The 25,340-nt window shown below is 41.3% G+C and overlaps 1 protein-coding gene and 2 long non-coding RNA genes across 6 annotated transcripts; 1 reads left to right on the top strand and 2 right to left on the bottom strand.

The window, feature by feature from the left end:
* The first annotated feature begins 686 nt into the window (after positions 1-686).
* Positions 687-2,975, top strand: LOC147314750 (uncharacterized). 2 transcript variants are annotated; one of them, XR_015124525.1, is made up of 3 exons: positions 687-929; positions 2,006-2,090; positions 2,824-2,975. It is a non-coding gene; the product is annotated as an uncharacterized LOC147314750 (long non-coding RNA). The 2 variants fall into 2 exon arrangements; XR_015124526.1 differs by having other exon boundaries at positions 2,006-2,097.
* A 3,722-nt stretch (positions 2,976-6,697) lies between these two features.
* LOC147314749 (uncharacterized) lies at positions 6,698-11,528 on the bottom strand. Of its 3 annotated transcripts, XR_015124524.1 has the most exons (8): positions 11,256-11,528; positions 9,241-9,421; positions 8,990-9,142; positions 8,648-8,874; positions 8,003-8,159; positions 7,643-7,751; positions 7,422-7,537; positions 6,698-7,279 (listed from the first exon to the last, which is right to left on the bottom strand). It is a non-coding gene; the product is annotated as an uncharacterized LOC147314749 (long non-coding RNA). The 3 variants fall into 3 exon arrangements; XR_015124522.1 differs by having other exon boundaries at positions 7,422-7,751; XR_015124523.1 differs by having other exon boundaries at positions 7,422-7,751; positions 8,003-8,154.
* A 7,815-nt stretch (positions 11,529-19,343) lies between these two features.
* LOC147314748 (extracellular calcium-sensing receptor-like) lies at positions 19,344-25,340 on the bottom strand. The gene is made up of 9 exons (XM_086260238.1): positions 25,099-25,340; positions 24,681-24,975; positions 24,424-24,510; positions 23,931-24,200; positions 22,696-22,902; positions 22,328-22,603; positions 20,571-20,798; positions 20,350-20,473; positions 19,344-20,257 (listed from the first exon to the last, which is right to left on the bottom strand). Exons 1-9 carry the CDS (start codon positions 25,338-25,340, stop codon positions 19,344-19,346), a joined length of 2,643 nt encoding a protein of 880 aa, XP_086116364.1.

Raw genomic sequence — 25,340 nt, 5'->3', positions numbered from 1 at the left:
CAAGTGAAGTGTTTCCCATGTTTGACCCAGCCAGGACCTACTATATGTTCCCACTTGGTTTTGCCCATATGGCTTTCATGTGAGAAACCCAAGTGGGTCCCATATATACTAAACAATCTTGAGCCCACATAAAATATATGCCCATATTAACTTAACATAACCCATATGGGGCCTACATAGACATGTTTTCAGGGTCTAACTTGCATTTGCCCATGTGTGACCCATATAGTTTGACCAGGTGGGCCCCACCTATGTCATCAGTGCTAAAAAAATATATTGATTACCTAACTTTGCCCCACCTGGGGCCCACATAGACATGTTTCAGGGTCTGACTTGCATTTGCCCATGTGCGACCCATATAGTTTGACCAGGTGGGCCCCACCTATGTCATCAGTGCTAAAAAAATATATTGATTACCTCACTTTGCCCCACCTGGGGCCCACATAGACATGTTTTCAGGGTCTGACTTGCATTTGCCCATGTGCGACCCATTTAGTTTGACCAGGTGGGGCCCACCTGTGTCATCGATACTAAAACATATATTGATTACCTAACTTTGCCCCACCTGGGGCACACAACAACAGCCTATCCTTAAACGACTGTGTTTGCCCATGTCTATCCCAGGTGGAAAACCCAAGTGGGTCCTACATGTGTTTCCCATTTTGGACCAAGTTAAGTGTTTCCCATGTTTGACCCAGCTAGGACCTACTAAAAGTGCTCACTTGGGATGGCCCATATGGGTTTAATGTGAAGAACCCAAGTAGGCCCCATACAAAAAGCCCAGTTTGAGCCCATGCCCACATGGTACCCATCCAGCCCGAGCAAAAACCAGGTGGGGCCCATATATACATGTTGGCTGGGTAACAGGAGCTTGGAAGACTCCAGAATCCACTCTGGCTGGAATCCGGTGGATACAGCAGTGTTTACAGGTAAGACCATTTAAACGGACAGCATTTATAGAATGACCATTAAACGTCAGCGAGTGTCAGTAATGTTAATGTGGTTATGTTAGTAATACACAGAGTGCTAATATAACAGCTTTAAGATGCATTTGTAGATATTATTACGTGTTTTACCGTCTTTATGGTGCTAGCTTAAATTTACGCGGTGTAAACGTTAGCCTATATTGGAGTAAAGCTGTTACTGGTTAAACGATGTTAGCACAGAAATATTAGCTTCTGTCATGACTGATGAAGTTACTAGTTAATAAAGTTTCCAGTAAAGTGTTTAATCGCAGCCACAGACTGACAGCAAATATCTCGATTAGCTTCAGTGCATCTGTAATAAATATGTGCAAGTTTCAGTGCTTCGTTTAAACTGTATGATACTTATACTGACCCAGGGTCAGTGTAAAATACAATCCTAGCTGTGTGAACAAAGCCTGGCTGCTTTAATCCTGCATGACAAACCTCAGGATGCAGGCTATTATTACTCTTTCCTGCTGGCACACCTGTCACACCTGAGAGTCAGCTAGAAACTTACAGTGACGTGGACATCATGCAAAGACTGCCAGACTCTGTAATACTGCAAATGATCAGTGACTCAGGTTATCACTAAACTTTAAACGGCACCTCTGTGTCTCTGTGTGCTGAACATTTAGGATTGAGTCAGGCTGCATTGACTGTGGGACTTTAATGTGTTAAAAGCAGGTTGAAGACGGCTCAGAAACATTTGAAGATTAAAATTTAGCATTATGGCTGCTGGTGGTTTGTAAAGCCTCTACTCAGCTGTATTTTTGTTACTAACTTATGTTTGTTGTTGTTTAACACAGATTTCAGAAGAGCAAATATGCTTAATAGTTTAACTAGATTTCATTTGTCAGTGTGGGACTGCTGAGTCACCTGAAGAACTCATTTCATTCATTCTCCACATGATGTTCATTTACAGAAATGTTTCACAGGAACTGATTTCTCCCAAAGGTTGAACTAGTGTGTTTCCATAGATTACCTCTGTATGAATGTACTTCTTAAATGAAGGCAAGTGTTTGTCCTTTTTTGTTCCTCAGGTACAGTACGTGATATCAAGGGCAGGCGGTCAACACTGGGGGTAGACAAGAAGCAGACGTACTTCCAAGAGGGAGCTGCAGTGAGGTCAGAGGTCAGAATCTGAAACGGCTCAGGTTTATATTTTAGAGGTTATAAAAAATCAAAATGTATTTATAAAGAAACCTTTAAATAATAGTCATAATTATGATTATTATGAGAAATATCAAACATTTAAGTGGATTTTCTGTTACACATATTGTGTTAGCCCTGCGATAAACTGGCAGCCTGTCTTTGTCCTGTATCAGCTGGGATAGGCTTCATCCTCCCGCGACCCTGAATTGGATACATTGTATTCCAATTATGTAATCTGATCATTTACAAACTCAAGGTATCTAATCAAAATGTAAGTAATAATTATAAAATGGGAAAGCAGAAATAAGTGTGACATAAATGCAAATGTGTGAGCTGACATAGAGGACAGCTACATGCAGTCTGAAAAACCTTTGTTGTCAAGTTTGCAGGTCTATCAGCACGAGACATTCTTACATAGAAGAGTCTGTTGAAGTCTCTAACTCAGTGAAGCATTATTGGTCCCATCTGTTTGGATAAATATAATAACCTGATGTTTGTCCATTTATTGACACATTTTCTTAAGTGCTTATCCAGTTCAGGATCACAGTGGAGCTGCAGCTGGATATGTTCACTAAATAAACCTTACAAAAGTTAACAATAAACCTGCATCCATGTACGTTGTTGTCCACAGGATGAGAAAATCAAAGTGGAAGACTGTGGAACATGTTAATAAATGTTTGTGTGTTTATGCCTGTGTCTTTCACAGGAGGCGCTGGAAGGTTTCCCTAATAGTTCCTGGTGAATCAAAGCAGAACCATAAAGGTTGCTGGACTGCATGATGGCCTTACCCCTGAGCCGTCATCCTGTTAAAGGAGGAACCAGTTAGAAGCTGTTTTCAAAGTAGCTGAGCAGATTTCATCTCAAGTAAGCAATTAACTGTTTGTTCATCTGTTTAAGGACGTCGTTTGAGTGTCCAGTTGAATTAATTCTACTGGCTCTCATGGTCATTTGTTATTATAGACATATTTTTCATGTTCATCCAGCTATTTAGTAAATTCTATCTATTTAGTAATATCCGTCAGCTATAAAATGTAATATAAATATAAAAATATCTAAATATCTCCTGCCCTTTATGTTTTAATGATGTAAGTCTGTTATCGTGTTACATTAGCATTCCTCACATATCAATGAGATGCTGTACAGTACAATCCTACTGACACAGCAGAGGGATAATGACGGCTATTCAACATCGTTACACGACACATTCGAGCTGCATGACGCAGACAAAGTGACTAAATCATCTTTTTGTGGTTTATTGTCTTCAATCCAGCAGACAAAGCCGATGGCAGAAGATGTCGGAGAAGAACTTCAGGCCGTGTACTGAAAAGGTATTTTTGTCTTGTTATCAAAAGACATTTGGAGTGACGGCTTCTACAACTGGTTGTGCTAAAGTAAAGCTTACAGTCTAAGAAATCACAGTGTTGATATTCAGCACAAAGAGAAAAGCTCACTTGTTTGAATTTATTTACAATCATAGTTTTATAAATTCTGACTGTAAACAGCGTTTACAGCTCTGATATTGTTTGACACTCGATATCAGGTGATAGTGTTTAATTTAAAGGTTTCTGTGTACCAATGAGCCATTTACACTGATCAGTATCACTTTAACTGTAACACATTCATTATTTAGATTCAACAAAGAAATAACTGAATGTAAAAATGGCAGCCCACAGGCAGGTTTATAGAGATACATGCATGCACTATGAAATTTATGTATCCCAGATAATTGTTATTCATCTAGTCATGGCAGACCTACCTCTTCCTCCCAAGTTAACTGCAACCCAAAAGAACTAGTGGGGCTATTTACACACTCACAACCAGTGTGGGGTAAAAAGAGCCACCAAAAAGCTGTCAGCCACAGATGTGCTAGAAGAGTTAGAAACTCTACTTATGGAGAAACTTTATAAGTCTAACAGAGGACAGGAACTCCTGCCCAAATAACATGATATAACCCCACATACAGCCCAGCCATAAAGTGAACCAAGTCATTTAGTTAAAGACAGCATGGGACCAAATGCATGTAATAAGCCTGCATCAACCTGACATTTCTTCCTCCTGAATTAAATGAATGAATGGATGAAAGTTAAATGACTACAAACGTAAAGCCACTAGTTCCCACACTGGAGCTCCCTGACACTGTGTGTTAACCGTATTTAGCTTGTATCAACAGTTGTAACAGGCTAAGATACGTGAGACACTGCATTGAATGATTGTTCCTGTCTTAATGGTTTCAGCTCAGATGTTCTGCTTTTTCCTTTCAGTAGATCAAAGCAGCTCGTGCTCCTTCTACTTCCAATTTAGAAGAAGAAGAAGAAGAAGGCGAAGGCTTCAGCGAAGTGGCGTTCATGGTCTCAGTGAACAGTCACGGTCACACACTGCATGTGGTTTTAAAAGCAACATGTCTGTTCACCACAACAATGGAGATGTGTAATATTAGTGCAGCTACGGTTTGTTCTTGAACATCAGTTCTGTTTTCTACTTTGATCACTTAGACCAAAAAAGTGTTGTTTTCAGATTCTTTCTTTTACATCTATAAACCACCTGTTCATTTTTTATTACAATTAGTTTCACATAAATGTTAGTGTTTCCTTTATGATCTTTTAATGCTTACACTACACTGTACACGTCTACATTAGAGAAATTTCTGTTGACTCAGAGTTGTGAAATGTTCTTTTATTTGATACACAATATGAAGTTCATAATTTTCTTACAAATAAAACTCTAATGACAAACATGAACAGCTGTGCTTATTTCTGAGACATGAATTTTTGAATGTGTTGATATTTAGACAGTGTGCATCTGTATGCTGAAACTGTAATGGTGAACCTGAGGTGATGGTCAACAGAAGGCAAATATAAAACAATATTGAAGTAATGTCTTTACCCTCTGCAGCGTGTGGACGCTGTGCACGCAATCACCTTATTCACTGTAGTAAACGTGCACCGCTAGCTCACGTGACTGACTGTCTCCATGGTTACATCGTATATTATTAGCTATGCAAACAGCTTCCAAAGATGCCGCCATAGCTCTCTGCAGCTGTAACACTTTCACACTTTGCAAATCATTTCACGTTTTTGATAGTTATGAAGACAGAAAATGTTTTTAAGGTCATGCTAGGCGGTTGCTATGGTGGTTGCTGTGGACTTGGCTGGACCGCGTCCGATTCCTGTTATTAGCTGTCCGCCGTAGGAAGGCTGCGTTCCATTTACAAGTAGTGACAGTCTGCCGCAACTCGGACTCAAACCCCGCTTTGTTCTTTAATTATAGGCCTTTTATAGCCGTTCATGACACGCACACACACACATAAAGCATTTTGCCTCACCATGAGAATGCAAGTTTACCTAACCTAACCTTAAAGTGTCTGATATAGGATAGAAAAATGAAGCAACCGGAGATTTAATGATGAAGACTCTGGGTTCTGTAGTTCACGTTTTACAGTCCTGAATGACTCTTTGCATATGATTTATTGAAGAGGACTTTAGAATGCACTTTACATTTAGACTGTTGCTTACAGTTAGACTGTCAGGGTGTACATTACCTTGTACTCAAGCATCCCAGGACAGAGCCCTGCCCCACCATGAGCCTGGGTGGATACGTGGTTATAATATATAAAAGGACCGATACTGAATATGAATATTTCATGAAAATTGAATTATAATACAAATTAGTAATAAGGGTTTCTCTGCGCCCTTATCTACCCCAAATTCAAAGAGCTGCGGGCAGAGAGGGTGACAGGAGAGGATGGCACTGAAGAGAAGATGTTCGGTTTCTGGAGTCTCCTGGTCCTGTCAGTAGGATGCATCTGCTGTGTCTTCTCATGGATGCTCACCTACCTTGACTCGTTCCAGCCTGGTATGCATTTCCCAACACTGCGGACAGTGGCCCACGTCAGAGACGTTTAATATTTATTACATATGTCTGAATTGCTAACCCTAACCCTAGCTCAACAGACCACAATGCCCTGGACTGTCAGTATTATTACATGCTGTGAACATAAGTAGCTTTGATCACAGTTTATGTTGTAAAAGAGAAGGAATATTGAAAAAAAGATCAACATTGTGATATTATTTGTTCCAAACTGACCAGAAACATGCTTGTCAGACTCTCACAGCAAAAGATCAGACTCACTGTGCATGACTGCTCAGGCCCAATGATGTCTGTTAGATTGTCAGTTGTTTAGTGCTTCTGTACAGTTAGAGTCACCGTCTCTATTTCAGAATAATTAATATGCGGAAAACACTAAAAGTTGATTGTCTTCCAATATTCTAGCATAATTAAAAAACTTTGACTTTGTAAGTACATATTATTAGTCCTAATGCCAGCATGATTCTTCATAACTCCTGCCCCTGAACTTTAAAATTTACCCGATGAAAGATCATTTACAGTGGCACTCTGTCAGGATGATTCTGACCATAAGATCACTGTATTAATCTGAATCCTTCTGCAATGTGCTGTGAATGAATGCTGATGCAATTCACTGTGGGAAAGCTGTTAATAAAATGAATCTGTGACACATGCAACACATTCACAGAGGAAGAGGACACAAAGGGAGGACACGCAGAGGCTGTGTTGAAGTCAGAAATCCAAATCTTTATTAAAAAACAGGCGGCGGTAACAAACAGGAAGACAAGCAGTCCATCAAACAGTCTACAGGGTCAAACATACAGAGAATTCAAACAGCAGTAAAAAATAACTGGACAGTGAAAAACTTAAAGCAATGTGTGACGCAATAAAAGGAAGCAGCGCAGTATATTCACTGAATTATAATCAATTACAAAAGAGAAAAACAACGATTTCTAAGGATTATTTTCTTAAATGCAGTTAAGAGTGTGGCAGGTAAAGATGGAAACATACAGAATGTAAACTGTGTGAGTTTGTGAACTTTGTTAGAAACAAATGAGGTAAAAAACAAAACAGACAAAACACAGAACGAGGCTCTCAGTATTCATTAATAATTAGAAAGAAAAATTCTGGTCGTGGATTTTTACAGTCTTAGTTCCGCTCGCTGTCATCATTATAATCTTCATGATCAATGGTGAGGTCCTGAGGTGGGCGGGGCTGTCTCTGGTGATGTCACCATGAAGGAACAGCATCTGGCACGTGTTGCTGAAACATCCCAGTACACTGGTGTAGTTTCCTCTCCAGCTGTTTGACATGTGACACTTGAACATTAAGGGGAAGAAGAAGAAACAGTGTTAGGTCAGGTGACCACATGGTTTCTAAAGTAACTGACAGGAAGTAACCAGGCCGTTAGAAATGGATGGCATGTGTTTAGAGTTACTGGAGTTGGGTAACTCTACTTACCAAAAGCAGAAGCACACAGATGAAGGATCAGATGCTGAATGTTGCAGGAACATGCTCATGTGCGGTGGTCATTCAGTGCTGCAGGTTAGACAGTCCAAGACTGATATGCTGCCCATCTGAGAGTTTGAAAACACACATGCAAAGATTTATTTTGTATTACAGTCAAAGTTGGATGTTCATTTTTGTCCTTTAAAAATGTTTGTGTATTTGAAAGCACTAACATTTAAGGATGACTTGGATCGTCTCCTTTAAAGGGGAGACAAGTGTATCCACTGATCCACGTCACTTTACCTGGATGATGACTCCTCTCCCCCTCACTCAGAAACACTCCTAATATAACCAAACAAATAAATAATATTGAAGATTTACTTACATCATTACAAAAACATCAAAAACATCTCCCTTTGATTCTATTTCTCCATTCCTGCTGAACATCAGGCAACAAATATCTCAATAAATCACAGTAAAATGTAAAGCACATTTTTTCTCTGCTTTGTCTAACCTCTGCAGAGCCTCTGTCAAGAAAAACATAACTGTAAGCATAAAACAAATATACATTCATAACACGTCACTGGACAAACCTCGGTCAGTTGATTTCCTCTGTGCAGTGCAGACGAACATCAGTCAGCAAGTCAAGGTGGTGAGATGGACTGGTGTCCTTTGTGACTCTGCTGGTTCTTCTGAGGAAACACCACCGTCTCTCCACACCGTCACCATCTGTGAGCACAAACTGCTGCTCTGCCAGCATGTAGGAATCACATATCACACACAGGGGTGAAGAAATATCAGAGCTCAACTTTGGATGCTTTAGATCTAAACAGATCAAAGTAGCTCTTAGTTTCAGCAATCAGTGAACAGACAAACAATGATACCAAACTGATTCTGTATGAATACAATATGGTATTTTCAATACAGCTGTCAAATTAATTTATTAAAACTAATACAGATATATGTATTTTTTTTTTTTTGATAAATTAGTTTGCTAAATTATAAGAATATATTTTTATTTTTTTTTCATTTAACAATTGCAACTGAAAGAAATTAAATATTGAACAAAAATATATTGTCACATTCTGAGCATGCTCAGCACGCTGACAGACTTGAAGTTGCTACAGATTTTAAGAAGTGATAATTATAGGGAAGAAACTTCTCTTTTTCATCCGTTTAATCAAACATTAGATGCCTCAGCTGTCTCAGTCCTGTAGCGTTCTGCAACTACAACTAACCTGAGGCTTGGATTTGGCTGCAGGTGCCCCTGTACATCCTTCTCAGTGCTTCACACATGTGGGTACCATTTAATCCCACTTCTTCCTGAGCTTTGCTTCATCACAAGACCAAAGGTGGCATCCCGTGTCACAGTCTTATCATCATCCAGAAGAAACATTTGAAGAAACATCATGCAGAAGAAACATTTACGCGCCTCCTGGTTTTGTTTTCTGATCCTGCGAAAAGACTGAGGACAACAAAGCCCAGAGAACACGAGATAAACAACATCCAACATTCAGACTCAACAGCCTCCATAAATGAAGAGCACCAGGTTGGTTCAGTTATAGTAGATATAAGCATACTTCACATTACTGGGTATGAATAATAATGAGGAGGCAAACTTTGAAGATGCAGAGCATGATGTCCCATCATCAGACTGTAAACAAACATCCACCAGGCTTCTTTGTTGCCAAAATTGATGATTCTCCCATCAGGGATCAGTAGAGTGTATTAACCTGTGGTATAAGCAGCAGTCACTGAAATATTACTGTTTCAGATAAGAAATCTAGCACATAAAAGCCAGGGTGGGAGGGATCTCTGCAAAACGACTTACCTCTGCAAGTGTGAAGCTCAACAAAAATCTGACTCTCAAGTCACTGACAAACAAAACCTCCAGCTGGGAGATAGAAAACGCTGTCTGGGTCTTGCTGGATGTTGCTGGTCAGAGTCCACACATTAGCAGAGTGCTTCTTGGTCCCACTGACCCATGTGAACAGTGACTGTGGAGAACTGTTCTGGAAAATAGAGAAGAGAATTAAAATAACAAAAAGCCAAACAGGATTTCCACAAAGACTGTCTTGGAATCAGCAATCAAAAAGATCACTGGTTCATATTAAATATGAACAGGTTCCTTAAATGTACGCAGTTCAGATCTGATTTAATTTAATTTCCTTCACACAGCACATTCGTCCAGGCTGACAGGTAAACATAGAATTAATCTCAGGTAACATGACTCATAGTAGAGTTTCAGTAAGAAATATTGCAGGCTCTAATATTATTACCACACAATCCAAGGACACACCAACAGCTCAGATTTGTAGAACTATTTAAACAAATGTCTTCTGAATATTCAATTCATGTTCACAGTGGGAGGGGGGGGGGGGGGGGGTCGTGGAATTTTTAAAATAAAGTCTGCAACACAGAAAGAGCTGTGATCAAGCTATTTATTACTGCGCCAACACACATCAAACATCACAGTTCAGTCATGTCAGCGCTGCCACAGAGGTCGTGCTCCTCCTCCTTTATGCATTCCAAGGAAGAGGGAGGAAGTTAAACTGATCCTACCACACTTCACATGTCTCGCTATGAAACCTAACGCATCAATGGTTGTGCTGTTTTGTGCCCTTGGCCTTATCAGCACCTGTAAAGGGAGTTGTTTTCTCAAACTGCTGACGCTGAAGTAAGTTCAACTAGTTTTAGAAACTTTCACTGAACAGTAACAGTGTCACAACTAAGCACATGCATAAGCACTTAAATACTTTAAATGATAATAACAGAAAATTTCTTTTACAGGAGCTAGAGCCTGTCCCAGTAGTCATAGGTAGAGCACACCTGGACAGGTCACCAGTCTGTCAGAGGACTAACACAGAGACAGACATCAGAGTAACAAATCTATTTAAAATTAATGTAAGTTTGCTGCAGCTGTATGTATGAACATGTGTTTCTGTGTTCACAGTCCACCTCTCAGGAACCTGCAGTTGACTTTTAGTCAACTTTAAACAGACCTCACAAAAGGCTGATGTGGCTGGATCAGTAGTCTGATTTAAGTACGATACCTTTGGCCAGGGATTACTCTGGTGCATCGCTTCACTGCAGTCTTACGTATTTTCCCCACACCTGAATAAAAAATACTGATATATACAAATAACAGCTTCAGCTGATGCAACCTGACTCAATCCTAAATGTTCAGCACACAGAGACACAGAGGTGCCATTTAAAGTTTAGTGATAGCCTGAGTCACTGATCATTTGCAGTATTACAGAGTCTGGCAGTCTTTGCATGATGTCCACGTCACTGTAAGTTTCTAGCTGACTCTCAGGTGTGACAGGTGTGCCAGCAGGAAAGAATAATAATAACCTGCATCCTGAGGTTTGTCATGCAGGATTAAAGGAGCCAGGCTTTGTTCACACAGCTAGGATTGTATTTTACACTGACCCTGGGTCACTATAAGTATCATACAGTTTAAACGAAGCACTGAAACTTGCACATATTTATTACAGATGCACTGAAGCTAATCGAGATATTTGCTGTCAGTCTGTGGCTGCGATTAAACACTTTACTGGAAACTTTATTAACTAGTAACTTCATCAGTCATGACAGAAGCTAATATTTCTGTGCTAACATCGTTTAACCAGTAACAGCTTTACTCCAATATAAGCTAACGTTTACACCGCGTAAATTTAAGCTAGCACCATAAAGACGGTAAAACACGTAATAATATCTACAAATGCATCTTAAAGCTGTTATATTAGCACTCTGTGTATTACTAACATAACCACATTAACATTACTGACACTCGCTGACGTTTAATGGTCATTCTATAAATGCTGTCCGTTTAAATGGTCTTACCTGTAAACACTGCTGTATCCACCGGATTCCAGCCAGAGTGGATTCTGGAGTCTTCCAAGCTCCTGTTAGTGATCCTCCATCTGGATGGATGAGAACAACCTTCTGAACAATCTAGCAGGAGATGGCCCATATCTATGGGACTGATTTGTGCTAATAACGCCCATTGTATGGACTGATAACAGCCGAAGCGGGTGAATAAAGTCACCCAGTAGCTAGCTGTGCCATTACCCAGCATACATCACTCCCTCCATAAATGCAATAAACCATACAAAAGTATCGTTCTACCTGTTTTTCAGGTAGTTGTTTACATTATATAATTTATTGTGGTCAGTATACGTCACTACAAAGTGATTTCGGAAATATATAAATATACGGACAACAGGCTCTTCCGCGGCAATCTCTTCAATCGGAGGACCCTTCACGTCAATTCCCGACGCGAGGGGGGTACCCTGCGCGTCCATAAGTGCAGCAGAGGGAGCCTGACCATGCGTCACACGTTTGACGAGTTGGGAGTGAGAACGTGTTGGTATAGTGCACTCTATGTAGTATTTTGTATTGTATTAATTGCAGACTGGGATTTTTAATCAATTTAAAGGTTTTTAAGCATACCTGAAGTTTTGGTCTAAGCTGACTGATAAATCTGCTTCCCACTTTGCAATAGGAAGGGATATTGATTCATCTATTTTAGAAAGTGTTCTGTATATTTTAGATAATAATTTGGGGGATTTAAGAGTAAGAAAATGTACCGCACTTGGTGGTGTTTGTAATTCAACTTGACTGAGGTTAAATTTCTTTTTTACTATGGATTTAATTTGTTGATATTCTAAAAATCTTTTCTTGTTGATCCCATATTGTGTAACTAGTCTATCAAATGGAATAAATTCTGTTCCCTCTAATATATGTTCTAAGTATTTAATTCCTTTACAACTCCAATCTGGAAAATTAATCATATTATTGTTTTGTAATATGTCAGGGTTATTCCAGATAGGTGTACGTTTGCATGGGATTAATGAAGACTCCGTTATTTTTAGAAACTCCCACCATGCTGTCAGAAAAAAGCTGATGTTGATGCTTTTAAAACATTCATGTCTTTTGATGTTTGAGCTGATAAATGGTAGGTCTGAAATCTTTGCATAGTGCCTGTTCAACATCTAGCCAGGGCTCATCTAAGAAGGTATGTTTTAGCCATTCTGAGATGAACTGAAGCCTGTTGGCTAAGAAGAATTGGTGAAAATTAGGCAGATCTAATCCTCCTCTATCCTTGGTTCTTTGTAGCATTTTTAAACTGATACGCGGGGGTTTATCTTTCCAAAGGAATTTAGAAATATATGAATCCAGAGATCTGAACCAATCTTGTGATGGTTTGTTAGGGATCATTAAAAATAAGTAATTTATTTTTGGCAAGATCATGTTACGGATTCAAATATTGGGGATGGACACAAGAGGAAAAACCAAAATAACAACACTGGTCCGGCCAGGTTGAGTCAAACGATGATTTTAATGATCACACGCGTGGGAGATGGACACCGTACGCAGACAGCATCAGATCTCAAAATGGTGGAGCATTGATCAAACTCTAGTGGCCCCCACCTAATCATAAAAGCCTAAACATTCACATTCTTTCTCTCACACAGCGCCTAAGCTACGACCTTGGCTCCCTGTTTATCTGCTCCTGCTGAGATGGGGCAGAAAACCTCTCCAGTATGTTCTGTTCTCTTCTAATCAGACAAATAAGGCGATGACTTTCTGCGAACAGTATTTCTTATAACTCAGCAGTATAATGCATCATAAAACAATATCATTCATTCACAATAAATCAGCAGTCTAATGTAATGCAAATCAGTCTAACAAATGTAATAGTTATCACCTTCTTCTAATTCAGGAGAATAATGCAAACTAAAACTACATAATAATTCACAATCATTAATTAGGGGTCTAACATGGCATAAAAAAATATTGTAATCCTACAATCATCATTTTTATAGTGGCGACCCTTCGCATGAGTGATATGGGTAGAGATTTCCATCTAGTCAGATCGCCTTCTACTTTCTTTAGAAGTGGGATGTGCTTTAATTTAGTTAAGTCTAAAAGCTTAGGCGAAACATTAATACCTAAATATTTAATATTTCTAGATTGTAGTGGGGCAGAAGAAGACTTATGGAAGGAGCAGTTAATGGGAAGAACTGTAGATTTTGGCCAGTTAATTGAATAATCTGAAACTCTTGAAAACCAGTTTATTAGAGTAATTACCTCAGAGAGGTTGGTTTGTGAGTTTTGCAGAAAAAGCAACACATCATCCGCATAGAGACTGATTTTATGTTCTATGTTCTTACATTTTATGCCCTTAATTGCTGTAGCCTGTCTACGAGACTACTGTTGGGCGACTGTGTTTCCCTTTTTGCACCCGCGAAGGAAAACATGTGAACATGTGCTAGGGTCTCTCTCTCTCGCTTACAAACACAAATGATTGTCGATAGAGAGAGAGGCAAGCTCCTAGAAGCAAGCTGTCCCATCCTGGGCAGCAAGCTGATCCTTCAAAGCACCATTTAACGACTGCAGGAAATTTCCCTGCAGGTTAAATTCACCTGCCTCAATGGCGGCGGTACGGAAATCAATCAAATAGAAATGAATACCATGGAGTGTGCATACAGTGCAGCTGCACTCCAGCAGTGTGAAGCAGTGTGACAGTTCAAATGTTTAGGAGGGAGATGTCGAGGAGAAAGAAACTGTTCCTGTGTCGGGTGGTCCTGGTCTGCAGGCTTCTAAACCGTCTGCCAGAGGGCAGCAGGTCAAGTCTGCTTGTGAGGGGTCTGTGATTATTTTCCCTGCCTGTTACACCAGTCCCCGGCCTCCTTCCTTCCACTTAGCATACAGCCTCAGAGTGCTGGATTTGGAGGATTTGGGGATTTGGGGTCTCCTCCTCTGGCCAGCTTACTATCCCAGGAGGGTACCTGATCATGGGCAGAGTGTAGGTGTTGATAGCCCGGATGTTGTTCTTACCGTTCAACTGACTCCTCGTGGAAGGCCTGACCCTCTACAGGTACTTGGTGGTTGCAATTTTTCTAGCAGTTCTGAGTGGTTTCCATTTGCCTGTGGGAAGATACTTGTAGCCGTCCTGTGGCTGATGATTGTTCCATTCCATAGTTGGTATCAGTATCCAGTCTTGTTAGTGATCTCACTGAGGGGGGTTTAGGCCTATGCAGAACAGCAGTGGGGACAGAGCTGTTCTGCATAGATCCCACACTTGATGGTGAAATTGGCCTCTAGTTTTACACGCCACGTCCCAATTGAGTTCCTGATGAAGGCTCTCAAGGTCCTGTTGATCTTGTACAGTTCTAGGCATTCCAGGATCCAGTTGTGGTACATTGAGTCATAGGCCTTCTTTGTCACGGTCTGTGTGGCAGACCGTGGGAGTGTAGGGAAGGAGGACCCAGGCGCGGTGCTCTATGTACAAGCAGTGCATTTATTTACAGTGATGGACAGACATGACAATAAATCCCGTGCTCTCCCGACTCCCGTGACGTGTCCTCTTTGCAGTGCTAGTTCTCCTGTCTCCGCTTCTCCGTGATGAGCACCCCTGTGCTCGCTGTCCTCTCGTCTCCCCGTAACTCCTGGGGACATAAGAGAGAGGAAGCCGTCAGACACACAATAATGCAGCAGACTCAAACTAGGAACTGGTCGTGTCAGGGTCCTGGGTCGGAGTGACCCAGGATCCCTGAGCAGTTATGAATTATATTATTATTGTATTGATATTTGGTGTTGCTGTCCTTCTCCCTGTTTGCGCGTGTGTGTGTATATGTGTTTCTGCGGGCGCCTTCAGGCCTGGTGGGTGCGGCCCAGCTGGCGGACTGGCCGCACCCGAAGCCACACACCGGCTGCTGATCAGGCCTCATCAGGGGAGCTACTTAGGAGAGTCTTGGAGCTCCCACTGACGCGGGATCATTGCTTGAGACTCCACGTTAGTCACCCAGTTGAGCTTGGTTAGTGTGTGTATGCCCGCGGTTGTATGTGTCCTGATGGCTGCTTCTATTGTGTTCCCAGGAGAGGTGTGGAGTGCCAGACAGCAGCAGCACGGGGGGTGCTGAGACACGGGAGCGGAGAGCACAAACACTGGGAGAAGACACGACATGGGAGTCTGGGGAAAGCACGGGGATTTATTGTTGTTTAGTTCCATACACTGTAAATAAACGCACTGATTATGTAACGGAGCGAAGGTGATTTTTTTTCAGTGTTTTTAAAGGAGGGGAACCTTGCTCCAAACGGACAGAGCAGTGGAGCCGCCAAGGGAACGCACACGAATAAAAACTGCATAGTTAAAATATAATTTATTATATTTAAATAGTTAAAAATCTAAAATGAATTAAAACAACCCTGGCCAGGGGACAACACAATAAAAATCAATAAAACACAACAGTAAAAGTCCAGTGGCGTCCGCCACGGTATAAAAGTCAAGAAGAATTAAAAATCCAGTGAAGCAGTGCAGGAGGGAAACCCGGCAGCATCCTCGCCTTCCTCTCCGCGTTCTGTGCACCGGTGCGCTAAAGAAAGGAAGGCAGCGGCAGTCACTACTCTTTTAGGCAGCTTTCATTCATTAAAAGGGGACAAGTCAAAAGACTTAACCCGGGTGGGCAGAGCTCTCAACTCCGCCCGCTGCTTCTTTGTAACCGCCAATCGGCACTGGCCCGCCTCGCCGCCTCTAATCTCCCGCAGTGCTTAATCTGGCCTCCTGTTGCTGCAGCAGTCGGACCGCTCGCTCCGCATCCCTGGTCGCTGACACTGTATCCTCCTGCCCTGCTTGACACCAAGCTCCACCAGTCCTATCTGTCACTGAGCACTCTCTGTAAATTACCACTCGCTCCTTTCCTCTCAGGTGTGTCCAATTAGTAAAACGGGAAAAGGGCGGAGTCTCTCCAGGACAAATTGACAGATGCAACCAAAACATGCAGTATAAATAAAACACTCCACAAGATATAACCAAAACATGCAATATAAAAAATAAATAAGCACACTTCACATTAAAACACAGCAAAGTAAAACAACATCCGTCCTCCCCTGGATGACATCTACACACAGAGCACCGCGCCTGGGTCCTCCTTTTCCTCACACCCCCCACGGTTTTCCTTGCCAAACCGTGACAGGTCGAGAGACTGACGGGAAGCCACGCAGTGATCCAGCGTCGGAGAGAGCTCCACCACACTCCGACAGGCCTGATCAGCTGCAGGTGTGTCAAGGTCTTCAGGTGTGGCCAATCACCTGCCAGGGCCACACCCACACACCTACATGCACATATGTCTACAAGCAGGGAGAACGAGGGACAGTGATACAAAATACATACATTATAATATTAGTCCATAACTGCTCAGCGTCCCTGGGTCGCTCAGACCCAGGACCCTGACATTCTTGTAGTCAATCCAGACAGGTTGCAAAACCACACAAATCCCAATGAAAGTTGAACAGAACACAACTGAAATAGAAAAAAAACACAATTCCATGGATTACATTGCCCCCTTTTCCTGTTTCATATGTTAGGCTATGCCCTCTCTATTTTTGGTAATTCCACACCGGTGGAAACCCAAACAAAACATGCATTAAGAAGCCCTAATTCCTGTGTCTCAATCTCGTGGCCTATGTCACCGCTACTCGCGTCCGCATAATGAAGTGAAGAAATATTTTTTACAATTATTACTCAAAAATGTATTTAATATGAAGACAATAGTGTTACAGGCATAGCCCTAAAGAATGTAGCCTCATGGGCAGTGTATTCCGTGCCGCAGGGAGAATGTACTGCTATACACGTTATGTGTCTGTGAGCGTGAGGGAGGGAGAAAAAGGAGAGTCAAAAAGTACAAGTTGTCACCGATCAGAAACGGGAGATGGAAATATAATAATAACCACAGCAGCCAAAAAGAGTGCCTGATGAGCCCAGTTGTAAGCAAGCTGCCAAGACTGGACTGTACACTGTGTTTGTGTTTTCCTCCGAAACAATAAGTTCTGTTGGAGCAGCGTTTCAATGCCTCTCTCTGTCTCTCGCTAGCAAAGTTGACCCAGACAACAAAGTAAAGCTAGTTCCCAGCTACGAGTCTGACACTGAACCCGACGTATTAGCCAGAGGTCCCTAACCCTTAAATGCACCTTAGAACACACATGCATCAACACTACAATGAGCGGGTGGAGGGAGGTTTGGAGTCTTCTCTCACCCCAATTCTCTGCGGCCTGCTGGAGCGGGGGGGCTAGGAGGAGGAGTTGGCTGTCCGACTGCGGTCTGGAGTGTGGGGCCTCCCTGCTGCTGCTACGGAGTCCCGGCGGTCTGCCTCCCCCCACCGCAGGGAAAAGGGTAACACCACCTGGGTCTGGGTGCAGTTCCCCCCTCCAGGGGCAAGGGTACCTAGACCCGGTTTGTAGAGTACGCTTGGGGAGTGTGATCGTGTGTACAGCGTCACTTTATGTCTGTCTCCACGTTGGTTGAGTGTGGAGTAAGTGCATATGAGAGCATGAGGGTGGGAATGGATGTTTGTATATGTGTGTGCCTGTATGTCTGTGTCTATATGTCAGGTTGGGTGTCAAGCGCCACCTCTCTGGGGACATCTCAGGCCCTCCAAGGTTTGGAGGCCTATCTCCCCCTACTACCACTTCCCCTGCCAGTGGCGGACTCCCTCAGACATCGGTGCGTTGGTGGTTCTTTGAGTCCAGGGATGGGCGTCCAGGTACACACCGGCTCACTCCTTGGCGGCCGCTTATCGGGGCCTGGAGCCTGGGGCTCGCTCGGGCCACTTCGGAGGTGGGGTGCCCCTTGGCGGCCGCTTATCGGCCTGGGGCTCAGTCACTCAGGCACGGCTGGCTGCCGGCGGAGCTCACGGGCGCGTCACTGCAACTCCCCCTGGCTTCTGCTCCGCGGCTGCTGAGTGAGCCCTCATTTGGGACTCTCCTCAGCTCTTTCTGGGACAGTGGCGCGGCTGCCCCTCTGTTGGTCTTCCTTGGTCTCTTGTGTTCTGGGGGCCTCTGGATGTCTGGAGTTTTGATCTCCTCCATACCTGCTTCATGCCCTGGAGGACGGGGCTGTGGCCCCCCCACACCCTCTAGCAGATCATTACATGAAGGAACCTTTTAAAAAAACAAGCGCGTCCATGCTCACAGGTGTACACACGGGTGATCACACCCACAAACTACACCCTTTTTGGCTCCTACCTCAAAGCACACTGTGTTCTGTTGATCTTATGTGCTGCACGTTTAATATTTAGTATCTACTGTCATATTCCCATATATCATTGTGATGTTGTTTATTCTATTACTCTTGTTCTCTTCTGCTTGTTTTCTTTTTTCTTTCTCAGCAGGTGATCCAGGTGATTGATATATGCATTTTTTTTCCTGCCCATTCTGTTGGTTTTTGTCTTTTGCCCTTCTCCCCCGTCCCTCTTCTCAGCTGTTTCTCTTTCCCTCTTTCTTTCTCCCCTTCTTTCCCCCAGTCAAGTCTGTCCCGTATTCAGTAAGTGAAAATAAAATTAAAAAAAAAAAAAAAAAGCCAGAGGTCCCTTTACTACGGTTCGGAGCCGCGGACCTGTTTTATACGCACGGAATAGTTTTCTATACGAGATCGCTGCAAAAAGTGCAGCCTTACGTAATGTCCACCCTACTGTTATTCATTTTATATTAAGATTTAAAAATCTAGTTGGTATTGGTATGGTAAGTAGCCTTCAGTAATAGTAATAAATCACACAGCAATAGTACATTCATACATGTTTTTTTCCTTAGAAAGAAAATCAGCATAGACAAATTATTATTTTTTTCATATATTTCAAACCCTCACAAATGCAATCAGGCAAATAATAATAAATAATAGTAATACAAAGAATAACAAGTACAACAACAATTACAGTCATTTAATCATTAATGTAATAATTTAATTCTTGAAACACTTCTACAAAGCCAACATTTCAATATACTGGTTCTTCTTCAGGGAGGAAGCAATCCAGTATATACTATGGTTTAAAAAAAAAAGCAAGAATGCAAATACAAAGCAACAGTAATGCTAATACATATGCACTTAAAATAGTTTATTCATTTTAGTTAAGACTGCTGAAAACTGATACCTTATGACTTTGCCGTGCCACGACCAATTATTTCCTTTTTTGTGTTTCGCTCTGGTTTCAGCAGAATTATGTAACATTTTGGTCCAAACAGTGCCACCAATAGGCCAAAGCTTGAGGCCAAAATGGCAAATACCTCTACTGCATCTGCATATTTACCTGGAGAGTTGACATAAGCAGGAACAAAGGCCACCCACACGGCACAGAAGATCAGCATGCTGAAAGTGATGAGTTTGGCCTCGTTGAAGTTGTCTGGAAGATTCCTGGCTAGAAATGCTAGCAGAAAGCTAAGGATAGCCAGTACACCAATGTAACCTAGTAGCACTGCAAAGCCAATTGTAGACCCAACCACACACTCAAAAACTATTTTGTCATTGTAGTACTGAGTGTTTTTATAAGGAACTGGTGAGGAGGATATCAGCCAAGCAGTACATATAGCTGCTTGGATTGAAGTAAGAACTAATACTGTCCCTCTCTGCTGTACAGAACCAAACCACTTAAGATTGGTTCCCCCTCCTGGCTTTGAGGCTTTAAACACTGCCACAACAACCATTGTTTTCACCAGGATGCATGAGACACAAAGCACAAAGCTGATCCCAAATGCTGCATGTCTCAGTTGACATGTCCATAGCCTTGGTCGTCCGATGAATAACAGTGAACACAGGAAGCATAGTTTCAGTGATACTAAAAGCAGGAAGCTCAATTCTGAATTGTTGGCACGGACGATAGGTGTGCTGCGATAATGAGTGAAGATCCCCAAGACCACAGCACAGATAAATGTACCCAACAATGAAGCAGTTGTCAAGCAAATACCCAGAGGTTCATGGTAGGAGAGGAACTCTGTTTTCTTAGGAACACAGCGATCACGTTGAGGGCTTGACCAGAAGTCTTCGGGACAACTGGTGCACTCCAAAGAATCTAGTGTAAAGTGGAAGATACATTTTTTTGTATTTTCAGCATTCACCCTAGTGAACCAACTGCTTATATCAGAAACATTTTATGATACTAACCTGTTTCATTGCTGAACTTTCTTTCAGAACAACGCACACAGTCGAAACAGCACGCAGGTTGCCCATTTTTTCTAGCCATGCGAGTACCTGGGGGACAGCTTACACTGCACACTGACTGCACTGGCTGCAAGGTTAGTTATACCACATATATTGTACACAACATTATTGTATTGTACTGTGTCACACAGAACTATTTAAAAACAACATTAAACAGAAGTAACCTGTTTAGAGTCAGAGTTCCAGAAGATTTTGTCTTCATCAAGTCTGAGTTCTTCACCTTTCAAGGCTGTCTTCTTAACCACGCCCACATTCTGAACCTTCGTACTTCCATCAGGTAGCCATTGCCAATTCATGATATCATATATTGGCAAGGCATCACCATTTTCATCAAATGACACTTCATCTCCAAATGGAGTAGTGAAGTGAACTTTTTCCAAATAATGCATCAACTAAAAAAAATAAGATCAAGAGATTACCATTGAAAGGGACGTGAAAAGGAGACTTGATTATAGACTCAACTGATCATTCTTAATTCTCAACTGATTTTATTACAGCAACTAAGGATAGTTTAGTTTGGCATTGCAACTTGTGGAATAACAGAATTTGCAACATTGTTTTTTATTTCAATTTACTGAAATTAACAATCTTTAGTCACCACAATGTCTAGTCAAATGTGCAGTTATTCATTTTTATTTTGCAAATAAATTTGCTCATCTCACACATGTAAAATAACTATGTTCTAATGACAATGTTAATAAAATCTTGTGTTTCCAAAATCTGTCTTTAACACCAATTACTCACGTGAAAAAGAAGTTCACAGGAACACTCTTACTATTTCCATAGGAATTAAAAGGGTAAGTAGCAGAAAGGTATTGCTACTCACATGTACTTTATTAACTGATCATCAGCAAGTGTGACCACCTCTATATAAACAGAAGATTCAGGAGTTTGGTGTTCTAGAGCATTCACGTGTGTTAACACAATGCCAAATTCTTCCCAGGAGAGTGCGTCCCAGCAAGGTTGCCTGAAAGTCAGACTATGCACTGCTTACAGAATTTCCAAAAACCCAAGATCTACATTACAGATTCTACAAGATTAAATTATCATGTTAAATGTGTAAGTTTGTGACAGTACAATTTGAAGAAAACTAAAGTGTTGCAATGGACGAAGTGCTGTACATAAACATACCTACAAAATCAAAATAACTAAAGCAATGTTGTTAAAAAAAGAGCCAGTCTTCTGCAAAAATGTGAGACATTGATAAATCATGCAGAAATTGATTGCTCCAAGTTAATGCTACTAAAGGTGGTTCTCCAAGCTATTGAATCAACAGAGAGAGGGCACACAATCTCTACTTTTAAAATTAGGCTTAAAACTGTCCTTTTTGCTAAAGCATATAGAGGGATGGATCAGGTGAACCCGAATCCTCCTGTAGTTATGCTGCAATTGGTCTAGGCTGGTGGGGGATTACCATAATGCAATGAGTGTTTTTTCTTCAGTCACATTTCTCACTCACTATGTGTTAGTAGACCTTTCTGCATTGAATCATACTTGTTATTAATCTCTGGCTCTCTTCCACACCATGTCTTTTGTCCTGTCTTCCTTCTCTCTCCCCAACCGGTTGCAGCAGATGGCCGCCCCTTGCTGAGCCTGGTTCTGCCTGAGGTTTCTTCCTATTAAAAGGGAGTTTTTCCTTCCCACTGTCACCAAAGTGCTTGCTCATATGGGGTCTGATTGTTGGGTTTTATTCTGTATGTATTATTGTAGGGTCTACCTTATAATATAAAGGGCCCTGATGCAACTGTTGTTGTGATTTGGCGCTATATAGATGAAACTGAACTGAATCGAATTGAAAGAGTGTACTTAGTTTTTCACAGTACTGTATAACGTCCCATTTAAACATTCTTTTTCACTTGAGTGTAAGAGCTGAATTTTACAACAATAAAAATAAATGTTAGTGTGTTAACCAATACCACACCTGCCATGGCTCTAATTTTTGCAAAGTAGCACAGCTGTTCCCACTGAAAGGCCCCCTCCCAGGTGCACAGCGTAGCATGTCATCAAGGGCATATGCAAGAGCATACACCGCCTTGTAAATATTATACTCAGGCCTGAGGTTAGAAACATCCAAAAACTCAGTCTCCATATTTGCTAGTTCTTCTTGTCCAGTGCAGAGTGCTCCCCCACCTTGTAACCAACCTGATGGAGGTGGAGCAAATCTACACTGAAAGGTGTATTCCCAAAACTGTCTTACCTGAAAAATATTTCAAACAGTCTTAAAAAAGATATTTTCATTTTTTTTTTTTATTTTGTGAGTACAAGTGTATTTTAAAGTTACAATCTTACCATGCTATTTCCATTGTTATTTCTGTCATAAATGTCAGGATGCATTTTCATTAGAAAATCCCTGAGCCCTGGTATTTCTCCTCGACGAATGGCAATGCCCAGAGTGCCACTCAGATATGGCATGTGTCGGGTTGTTTGGAGTACAGCTGCTGTTGTCCAGGCTTCACTAGCCATCCACTGCAGCCCTGTTACATTCTGCTTTATCACCTATTTAGAAATATAAGGAACAAAAAGAATCTGTACATAGTCTAGGATTGAATCATTACAAATCTTGAAATCATTACATACAGGGATGGAAATTGAGACCTCAGTAGTGGTAGGAAATGTTGGTTTACTTGCTATGCATTATGCTTATTGGTTCTTTTTTGCACATGTGCTACAACCAGCTGATTTTGGTTCATGTGACAGAGGAGGAAGATAGTGGCACAGTTTGATGAAAGTAATTTTCATATCCACTATGGACATTACTTTTATTTTTTTGTCCAAAAGGACATGAGCATGACGGTAAAGTGCAAACTTCAACCTGAGCAAAAACAACTGCCTCATCCTGCTAACACAACTTCAGATCTTTACAAGCATCTGCAAAGATAGCATGCTAATGCTAAACTAGCCAAGAATCAAGCATGATGTTAAAACTGAGGGAATGATGACCCCAGCCCAGCAAACAGACCTTGAACTTCAAAAGGTAACAAAACCAGTCACGAGCAGGCTGTAGCCTCCTATTCTATCTGTTCATGTTTCTAAAGTAGAATCTCTGTGGCAATGACTTTGAAGTCTCTTTGTGCTGTTTTCATCTTTGCTTTGTGTTGTGGGCTTTGTTTTCCTACCCGAAATACAAGGAGAAAGATTATATGTGTGTCCTAATTTGGATAAGGAGTTGTGCTGGTGTGTGGGGCTGTAGCCTAAAATGCTAATTATGAAACAGAGAAAAAACAGAGAAACGCAAAAGTAATGTAGCAAGTAGTATAACGAATTTCTTTCTCCTGAGAGTAATTAAGTAGCATACTACATTACTTTAAGAAAAGTGAGCTGGAAAATATATGTAATAAATTACTTTTTTTGACTAATGACCCCATCACTGATCACAACAAAGAATGGAAATACCTCCAGCATCCATAAATATTTGACCACACAGCATGCAATTCATTTGCATGAATATAATGTCTGTAATATAATTTACATCTCTAATTACTAAGCAAGAGGCGGCTGATGAATACAATTTGATTTAGATATACCTCCTCCATTAGTTGAATCATGTGGATTTGATGTGCAAAGACAATTACCACACGTGCTGTGGACTTCTTCATCACCTCAACAATCCTCCTTAGTTCAGCTGAGTTTTCACCCCAGGGCAAAATTTCTGAGTAGGCAAGACAACTTCCACCAGACTGAGCCAACGCTTGTCGAAATGATCTCGCTACATGGACTCCATAATCATCATCACTTACCAGCAGACCAGCCCACGTCCACCCAAAGTGTTTTAGAATTCGAATCATTGCATGAACCTACATAAAGACCAGTGAAATTCTTAGTTTAGGCTTGAATTATATTTCAGTGCAAACAATAAAATTACATAATCACAGTTTTTCTTTCTAATCAATTTGCACAATACGTAATCCAGAAAAAAATGAAAAATTGAAAAAAAAAACTGCGTTGTTTAGTTCGGGGTAACTTACATCAATTCACTTGCTGTAAAATACATTTGCTCTTTGTAGAAGAAAGTTTTACCTGAAAGGCATCACTTGGAATGGTTCTAAAGAAAGACGGAAACTTATGACGGTCACTTAGACAAGAGCATGTTGCAAAATAGCTCACCTATCAAAAAACACAATTGAAATCAAAACAGATTGATGCTGAGAAGCTGGAACTAATATACAATGTATATTTCCTATTTTTTCATTTTGTCATTTCTCACCCTAGTGAGAAACATTAACTTTAATACAGCATGCCAAAAGCACATGTAAAATACAGGACAGGAAACTTACAATTGGCATTTTAAATAAACCTATTACATCAGAGGTTGCAATAGAAAATGTTGAGAAGGAATCACCCACGATCCCTACAACTGGAGGGGTCCCCAAACAGTTCTCGTGAAGCAGAAACTTTTCCTCCCGACCACTGACTAATGATAATGCAGCACTGAATCCAATTACAAGTGTGGCACAGTTGTCATAAAGACTGTATCCAAGAGTCACATTAGGTAGCAGATTGGCGTTTTTGTTGATTTCATCAATAGCAAAGGCCATTGTCATGGCATGCCTGAATCCAGGAGGGTCAAACCTTGTAAAAAACAAAACAAAAAACCCCAAAAACTCAATATTGAAAATTAACAAAAGTATAAAAATCTGCACCAGTGTTTGCTTTCATGAATTGGTGCATTTAATGCATGAATATAGTACTTACCCTTGGCAACTCAACATGTTTGGCTCTGAGGTAAACGTTAGCTCAGGGAAAACAGAGGTGTAGTGAACTTCAAACAGCCCCCCCAAAATCACATCTCCAGGTTTGTGCATCCCATTAAGATAAAACTGTCTCCTTAACTTGCAGGTTGAGAAAAGAGACTCTGAGATGAAAAAGTGGGATGAGAAGTAAATCATGATCACATAGAAATACAAGAACTTCAGTGTGTCAAAAAATGGCCCCAT

This window comes from Aulonocara sp. 'chitande type north' Nkhata Bay, linkage group LG14 (genome assembly GCF_057382095.1).
Source record: "Aulonocara sp. 'chitande type north' Nkhata Bay isolate Kocher_YH1m ecotype deep benthic linkage group LG14, A_spYH_male_GT1.1, whole genome shotgun sequence".
Taxonomy (NCBI): Eukaryota; Metazoa; Chordata; class Actinopteri; order Cichliformes; family Cichlidae; genus Aulonocara; species Aulonocara sp. 'chitande type north' Nkhata Bay.
Note: the sequence above shows the minus strand (reverse complement) of the source record. Positions and strands in the feature narration are given on the sequence as shown.